Genomic DNA, 9270 nt, shown 5'->3' with positions numbered 1-9270 from the left:
CTGCAAGATCAATTATAGCGAAAGATGATGCAATAGTTACAACTTGAGAGCTGATGTTTCCTCACTTGAAAACATATTAAAAGTTTTTTTTTTCCTTTTTATGTAAAAACTGTTTGCTTTTCCCAAGGTTTAATAGTTAGGGTCACCAGAATATGTGCCATCAAACATGTTCTTTCACATATTAAAAAAAAAAAAAAACTGATTTACTTTGGCTGATATATCTTAAACATTGTTTTTCTATTAGACCTCTTACTGTCCTCTTTGAGATGGGTCCTTCTTAGTGGTTGTTATCAAAGTTAGCAATATCTCAATATCATGCTCCAGTCCCACTTAGCTAGAAAGGAAAGAAGAAAGCAATAATGCTGATCTTGACTACATAACCAGACAAAAGATGCAATTCATTCCATAACCATAGGGTTCCTCAAGATTTATCCAACAATTGAGCAAAGGTGAGGACACTGTACCAGATGATGAGGATGGGGTATGGAGCAAAAGAATTCATTTAAAAAACCACCATATGCATACATGACTAGACCATCTCCCCAATTCCCATAAAAAAGTTGGTTTCACCTCATCACTCTTGAATATCATTTATGGAACCTACCCGATGGCATACCTTCAGACCTATTTAGCGGCAAGGTTGTGACAGTTCTGTTTGGGTGAAAAGTTCAGATCTAAACAAACCACTGAAAAGATAATCAACTTCTTTGTCGCTCCCATCATCGCTGGCAAGATAGGCACCAACATAGAGAATAATTCTTTCACCATGGAATGTTATCACCACCCTATCCATATAATTGAGATAACCTCCTCGATACCATCAGATGATCTGAACTTATGCTTGAAGAAACTTAATCTGTACGAAGCACATCAGTTTGTTGCCTGAATGCCCCAATTGTCAAGTAGGGTGATACAACTATGCAAGACATAAACAATGTAAACTGCAACAAACATCAGAATAAATGGTTATGTTCTACAAATATTCAGTTTTGCACACACAGGGAGTATAATCAACTAATCAAGCAAAAAGCATTTTGATCATACCAAAAGAGGGAGGGTCAAGAAACTCCAAATTGGCCATAAAGCAAAAGACAACCTACAAAAAAAGGAATTCAGCCAAAAAAAGGAAAACAACTATTAAGAAGCCAATGCATTTACCTTTTAATTGTTTCTTTATTATTTTTTTAGCAGAAAGGGAGGGGAGCTGGGAGAGGCATTTGCCTTCACAATGTAACAATTGCATGACCTAAAGAAAATAATATAAATAAAATACTGCTTTCTCTTACAAGCAAAAGGAGAAGAGTCCAAGTAAAGCAACAGCTGGAGCAGCTGATGGCGTTACCACTTCCCATTTCTCATCAGATTTCCAGATACCCCATGCTACAAAACTTGTATAAAAGAAAATCCCAACATTCAAGAAAAAACATGCCATCCCAAGGTACAAAGGCATCCTGAAAGTAGTATTGTGGTTAGTCATCACAGCTGAAGAGGGGACTAAACCTAGGTCTAGGGCAGATTAGCAGAAAACCAACATGAAAGTTACCAGTTGAGAAAACTGACAATTTTCCAATCTAAGATGTAAATGCAATAAAATTAATATTCTCATCAATACTTTTTAAGAAATGGGACACATAGCTATCAAGACTGTCCAAATTCTGCCCTGTCCTAAATTTGGCAATGGAGCAAAGTTTGGCATGTGTAGAAAATCCTACTCATCTAAATCCTAACCAGATAAAACAGAGCAGTAGGATCCTAAAGATGAAAGGTCCTTCAGCTTTTGGATCATTCAATCAGTTAGAAGCCTGATATGTAGCTAGCCCAGATTCACAACTTCAAAGATATTTACTAGGAATTCCAGTCTTACGTGCATATTCTTTTCGCTAGAGATGCTCAATCTGACGTTAGGATTCCACCAGTCCCAGTCATCAAAATAAAGCCAATAGAACATTTATAAAGTATCAAAAAAGAGTGAAATCCTTTATAAGAAGAGAACACAGTCTGAACCAATCATAAAGCTTTATATCTGAATTATATAATGATGCAAGAAAAACATGATATCCCCAAATTCAAGTAACTGAACCATTATTAGTCTTCAAAATAATGGTTCAGTTACTTGAACCTTTTCAGGATTTTGGAATAAACACTACAGCTCATGCTCCAAATCTTGTCAAAAAAAGTAGCTACTTTGGTAGGCATTAACAAAGGAGCTTTAGTTATGTAGCTTAAAAATTGAATCAGTTGAAATATGGTTTCAAGTGCAGCTAAAATTCTAAATCTATAAAATACAGAAACTCTATATGAATATAAAACAAAATGCATCTCATCATCGTGATGCTTCCACTTCCATATCTTGGTAGAAAGCAGCACTAAACCTTTTTCAACAATAAAGACTGTGTCCCCTTACCAAAAAAGAATACTACATTAATTGGATGCTAAATTTAATACAACACCCATCTCATGAACAAAAGCAACTATACATAAGGCACCACAGGTGCCCCATATATAATCAGTTCAGGAAACCAAACAAGGCTCTAAATTCAACAAAAATAGTGAGTACTAGTTAATCAGTTAAAGCTTCTTAGAAGGAAAGGACAAACAGTATGCCTTATACATGAGGAACAGAATCAATACTACAAAAAAGAATCTAAACCATATGTTCCCATCAATTCTCAAACAGTCAAAACAGCATCAATATGGTAGCAACAATCCATTAGTGTAAAGCTAGCTAAGCAACGCCCACCCATAGTCTTCTCAAAAATTATGCATTTCATAAACTTAATATGAGAGATAACTGAGACTGTTGAGAATTTTCATACCTCCTGATTCGATCATCTCTCCACAGCAAGTATATGAGATTAGATTGCCGATCACCAAAGTAAACAATGAAAGTTGCAGAAGCGATCCAAAGAACATTCTCCATGACATTAACCCACGTCCGAGCCCTTGGTAGTAGAGGCGTTGGAGGTGGTGTTCTTGAACATGCGTCATCCTCGAGGTCATCCCCACTGGAAGCATATCCCTGACTGTATCTCTGTCTCATTAATCCACCTGAAACTGGTGTTCCGCCCGACATATTCAGACAAGTACTAAAAGAATAATTTCTCACTCAGATTAATAAAAAAAGGTATGTCCAGTGCCAAACCCCACTTTGCAAATTAAATTCTCTACTAAGTATGAACCTTCTGTGACGATTGGTTTATTCTCAGGTACCTCTAATCCCTAATCAAAGAATTGCCTATAACTCAACTCAGGAAAAAAGACAACCAGAAAACAAATCTTAGAACCAATCAAATCTCTGAAAAATGAATACCAAGGCCATCAATCGCATGCATTACAAAACCCAAATCGCCACCTTCAATTTCTCGCCAACTGTAAAATCTTCTCACTGCGGAAAGATCATTTCAAGAATAACAAAATCTCTGCAACTCCAAAACCCTCATCTAATATAAATCTTCTCAAAAAACCCATATCATGCATGGCTCCATGAATTCGAAAATGAGATTAAATAGAACGGATTGGCGAAACAGGATCCATGTAGCCGACCCATATAGTTAGGATAAGAAAGTAAGCGATGAATGATGATAATGGTGATGATGATGATCCAAACCGTAAATTTCTCAACAAAACATCTCGTGAGCTGTGAATCCTCTGCAACCCAATGCCTCTGCCCGCCTCAAGTCACATTTGGATTGAACGACTCTTCGATATCCACGTCAAAGTTTCCTCTGTTTCTTCAAATCCAAAAACCCATTAACGGACCACCTCTCAAAATCAATATCCAATCAATAAAAGTCATGTAAAGACAAAAAGGGAATGCTGAAAACAACACGTCTCTTGTTTCTAATACTGGACCTCTGGCTATACTGCGGTGGCGACTGGCGAGTATGTTTTCAGTTTTCTTGGCAGGGGAGGAAAGGGATCTCGGGACGAGATTTACAGAGCAGAACTGGGCGGGATTCGTTTCGAGTTCCGAACATTGGAATCTTCGATACGATTTTAGAACATCCGGAGTCCGGAAAGAAGATTTTATGAATTTATTATTTCCCCTCAAACAAGATTTTAATATAAAATAATTTGAATTTTGGTGGATTAATAATTTAATAATAAAACAAGTAAAAGAAAAAAAAACAATAATACATTAATACTTAATAATCAGACTTTTTAGTTTTTACTCTTCTAATATCAAAATCAATTATCTATTTTAACTATTTTTATTAGAATAAAAAAATACTTTTTTTCGGAACAATGATACTGTTTACATTTTTTAATCCTATCAGATAATTTGAGAGATAAAAAGAAAAATTTTATTAAAAGAGAAAGAGAAAATATCAGATATTTTTCCCTACATCACATGGGTAAGCTAGTAAAAAAACAAGATTTTTTTTTCTCTTTTTTGTGTGTTTTTGGAGTTGTAATGTGGAAGAACGCTTTTAAAACAAAGAGTTTGTAGTTTGTACCATTCTTGAGTCCAAAAATAATATTAGAAAAAAATAAATAAATATTTGCTAGTTGTTTTACTAAAATCCCAATTTTAGTATACTAGTAATTAAGTACATGCATTGTACGTGAGAAATTTTTCTTCATATTAATTACTTGAATTTTAAATATATCATAGTTAAGATAGAAATTAAAAATTAAAAAAGATAACAATATGATTAAAAATAAACTTAAATATTTATTATTCAATTATGACATCATGTGTTTTTTTTTAAGTTAGACCATTGACCCACCATCTAGATAAGAATTGTAGAAATAGTATTGCTTTTGGATTAGTTTTAAATTAGGTGAAGTTATAGTCGGAGCCAACTATACATTTAAAATTTGGTTACAAGTTGGTCCATAAACCAACAAAACTCTAACAAACTGCTCTACATTTCAAGTTATAAAATCCCTCGCCATGTCATTCGAGGGTTATGTAGCTATTTCCAACATGGGACTCTTAATCCATATTGGACATAATAAAAAGCTTATACTGAAATTGCTCTTTAATGTTGGGTGATTGGAAAATAAAAAAAAGGGTTTTTAGTTTCTCTCTCTCTCTCTCTCTCTCTCTCTCTCTCAATCTCCCTTACACTGTTTCACTCATAGTCATCTTTATCTACTCAACGACTATCATGGTGTTTGGAAGTGTGGGCGCTTTGTGGGACCGATTTTCAAGAAAAAATGCCCATGCTTCCAAGACCCGTTTCTCACAAAAAAGCGCTTATGGCACATAGGCAATGAGCAACACTATGTTGTTTGGTAAGGTGATTTTCATCACCGTTTTTCATGTATGTGTTGACAGGTAAGCATCACATAGGATACACATCAGTCAACCCTTGGGGGAAACGGTTCACCGAATAATGAGATACATGGGCATTTGTTAAAATGCCTATGTGGATCCGGCGTGGCACCGTTTTTTGAAAAACGGCCATGGTTCCAAACATCCCCTATGTGGTTTGAAAATAAATAAAAATGGTTTTTGGTTTCTGTATTTACGTTCTCTATATCAATTTCTCTCGTTCTCTCTCTCTACCTATCGTTCTCCCTCAATTTTTCTCATTCTCTTTCTCGATCGATCTCTCATTCTCCCTTAATTTCTATCGTTCTCCCTCAGTTTCTTTCCCTCTCACTCTCTCATTTTTTTATTTTCTTATTTTCTTACACACTTATATGATATTAATCAGATTGTATGAAAGAACATGAGACCAACTTGGTATGGTTCAAAAATTATTACACCAATTTGATAAAATTCACAAGAAACTATTGGCTATGAAATTTACACCAATTGAAGAACGATAAAGATTGAGGGAGAAGGAGATTTTGACCAAGAGGAAGAGTGAGGGAGAAGAATGAAAAAGATTGAGGGAGAACAATATATATATATATATATATATATATATATATAGAGAGAGAGAGAGAGAGAGAGAGAGAGAAGTTTTGATTTGGCTATAGACCGAAGCAGAGAAAGTGGGAGAGACAAAGGGAACGGAAGATCGAGCGATGACTATGAGAGCAAGAGGGAAAGGAGGGAGTGGGAGAGAAACTGAAAACCTATTTTCGATATAGGTTTTCTGTTGTGTCCAACATGGAATAAGAGTCTCATGTTGGCAACAGCCACATAAGCCTCTAATGACATGGCAAGGATTTTTATAATTTGAAATGTAGAGCCAATTTTCAGAGTTTGGTTGGTTTCTGGACCAACCTACAACGTAATTTTAAATGTACAACCAGTTTTGAATATAATTTTTCGTTCAAATTATATATTTCATTTACATTATATAAAATATTTTTTTACTTATCACACTTAAAATTTTGTTTGTCTATGGTATCATATTACTCAAACCACTAACCCACCATCTAAAAATAAAAATTGTTTGATTTCTAGGTTGACATTAAATTTTGTATTACATTTCCATTATTGATAAAATTATTTCTTATGTATAAAACTTATTTTTATTCAATATAATGAATGTACAATATTAGAGATGTACCCAATATTTTATTTTTTATAAATATATAACATTAGATATGTACCCAAAATTTTCTCTTATCCTTTTTTTATTATTTTTGTGATTCTTTGTATTTTCTATTATTAAAAATTTTATTATTTGACTATGACATCATTTAATTTCTAGGTAGATTTTGAAATTGGCTTTCCATTTTCATCATTAATAAAAATATTTCTTACATTTCATAGTTATTTATTTTATTTTTTTATTATTTAATTATGGCATTATTTATTAATCCATTTGACTCCAAATGTCAAATTGCTTGCCCACCATCGGAAGGGAAGAAAATTGTTTTGTTTTCAAATTGCTTTTCAAAATATTTATTTTTATACTATTAAAAATAATATTGTGGATTTAACTACAAGAATTTAATGATGAGAAAATATAATTTAAATATAAGACTTAATGAGAGAGAATAGAAAAACATTTTTATTTTCAATTGGTTTTAAATTTTACATTTCATTTTCATCATTAATAAAAACATTTCTTATTTAATATACTTATTATTGTTTAATATGTATCTTAAAAATGTTTCCATTTTTTAATTTCTATTTTTTTTCATTTTATCTAGTTTTTAATTTTATTATTTAATCATGGAAGCATGGATTAACCCATTTGACCCAAAATGATTTAATTTCTTACCACCACTTAGATGAAAACACTATTTTTGCTAGGTAGATTTTAAAGTTATAAGCTTTTATGTTATTGGAATTATTAATTTATTAAGTATGGATTTAATTAATAGAACTTAATGACGAGAATAAATAAAAATGACTTAAATATATGATTCAATGAACATGAATGCAGGTTAATAACTTAAATGTTGGATTTAATGAGAGATGATTGAATGCATTGAATATATTTAAATTACCTCTTTTTAACTCATTTAATATCAAGAACCACTTACCCTATTTGCCCTCATTTTTTATCATTAAATTTAAATATAGAGGGATAAATATTATCCTTAAAAAATTTCATAAATATTCTTGGAGCCATTCCTACATTTTAAAGTAGTATAGATTTTAGGGGACGTTTTGATAACAGCCGAAGTGGCTGAACTGAAAATCTCGTTGCTTTAGAGTACTAAAAAAACCTAATTGCTTTGTTGTTTAGTGAATTTTAAAGTCAGGGGCTCCCTATAACAACTGAAGTTGGATGGGTTGCTATACTCTTAAATATTTTATTATTTAATTATTTTAAGATTAAAAGATGAAGCAAAAATATTCAGTTTAGGGCAGTTTGATAAAGGTTGAAGCGGCTGAATTGAAAAAACTTATTGTTTTATCTTTTAGTGAATATTTTATTATTTTAAGCAAGTTGAGTGGGTTGCTATACCTTTAAATATTTTATTATTTTAAGCATTAAATGATAAAAACAATATTGAACAATTTCAGCTGTAATCAAACGTCCCATTCGATCTTTAACTTTTGGCAATATCTAAAGAAGAAAAAAAAAAAACTCGGCTTTAAAATAGCACGAGCCATCTATCCCGAAATAAGAGGAGGTCAAATGGGTTGTGGGTTGGTAGTTGTTGGATTCACATTCCTTCTTCATGGAAATCATTAAAATTCTATTAATCAATTATTTAATAATACATATACTTTATGATTTTTATGTCATTATTATATTTTTTATAAGTATATTATCACTATATTATAATTAAGGGTAATTTTCTCGATTACATAACTGCATGCTTGACGATAACTCTCCGAATTCTTATTTTCCTTTTTTTTATAAAAACCAAGAAAAAAAAGAAGGAATTAATAAAAAGATCTTATTTTTCTTTTCTTCTTCTTTTGGTTCTTAATCATAATCGTGACATTCCTTGATCTTGACTCTTGACCGGTTGGAAGACGATTGGTCCTAATTCAACACCTGATGGCCACGTGGATAAATGGTGGGTCCAGAAGAAAACCACACCAAGATATTCAATGCCATGTGTCAAATCAAAGATGAAAATCCTTCATGGTTAACGTGGACGTTTTAACTTTTATATCGAGTCATTATAATAACTGAAAGTGTGAAACATTGGGGTTATTCGAAGTGTACTGGTTGTACACGCAAGGGTATAGGGCGTAATCTTTTACCAACTTGGGCCCCGTTTTGTGTGTCTTTTCATGCAGTTATCGATTTTTTGTTCAATCATCCGTGTTTTAGTCTTTTTTCCATTATGTTAGAAAAATATCTAACCGCCACAAGCTACAACCCTAAAAAGACACGAAGTTTATTTCGAATGCAAAAACTCACATCATCTTTGAAAATTTTTAAAAGATCTTTCAAAAGAGACTTGCCAAAAAACCCCTTATTTTTTGTACTATAAAAAAAAAGAAAAAAGAAAAAATGAATTACTAACCGTAGTTGCCAATTGCCGTCTTCATTTAATTAAGGGAAAAGGCTTTATATTCATATGCTTCATGAGCATGAAGTACTGTTACTCAAACCATTGGCTTTAATTGCAGAGGTTGACCTTGCATTGCAATTGCATACTTGGTCTTGTAATTTGTGTCACCATCACCTAATTTGTCCTCATCAGTCATCACTAGGCATGGGCAGGGCAAGGCTTCAGGCCAATCCATGGTCGTTATTGCTTCCATTTGATTCGTCCTTATCTGCTTTTCCTTGAATGATAATCCACCTCATGACGTCTTTGTTTCAAACAAGATCATCAGAGATCCTGCTTCATGGCTGTGGTAATAACATAGCTACACGTTATGGACATGAAAAGTAAATGGTCCTAATAACAATCTCATCGACAGTCAAGAAGAAACAGTTAGGTGGG

The 9270-nt window shown here is 32.7% G+C and overlaps 1 protein-coding gene across 2 annotated transcripts; it reads right to left on the bottom strand.

Annotated features, from left to right (window-relative positions):
• Window positions 1–377: 377 nt before the first annotated feature.
• LOC104595366 (testis- and ovary-specific PAZ domain protein) lies at window positions 378–4003 on the bottom strand. Of its 2 annotated transcripts, XM_010256070.2 has the most exons (5): window positions 3311–4003; window positions 2817–3054; window positions 1287–1451; window positions 1045–1096; window positions 378–941 (listed from the first exon to the last, which is right to left on the bottom strand). In XM_010256070.2, exons 1-5 carry the CDS (start codon window positions 3330–3332, stop codon window positions 852–854), a joined length of 567 nt encoding a protein of 188 aa, XP_010254372.1. In that variant the 5' UTR covers window positions 3333–4003; the 3' UTR covers window positions 378–851. The 2 variants fall into 2 exon arrangements, with proteins under 2 accessions (XP_010254372.1, XP_010254373.1); XM_010256071.2 differs by having other exon boundaries at window positions 2817–4000.
• Between the last annotated feature and the right edge of the window lie 5267 nt (window positions 4004–9270).

Source organism: Nelumbo nucifera, chromosome 2 (genome assembly GCF_055504915.1).
Source record: "Nelumbo nucifera cultivar China Antique chromosome 2, China Antique-T2T, whole genome shotgun sequence".
NCBI classification, from domain to species: domain Eukaryota; kingdom Viridiplantae; phylum Streptophyta; class Magnoliopsida; order Proteales; family Nelumbonaceae; genus Nelumbo; species Nelumbo nucifera.
This window is presented reverse-complemented; position numbering and strand designations above follow the sequence as displayed.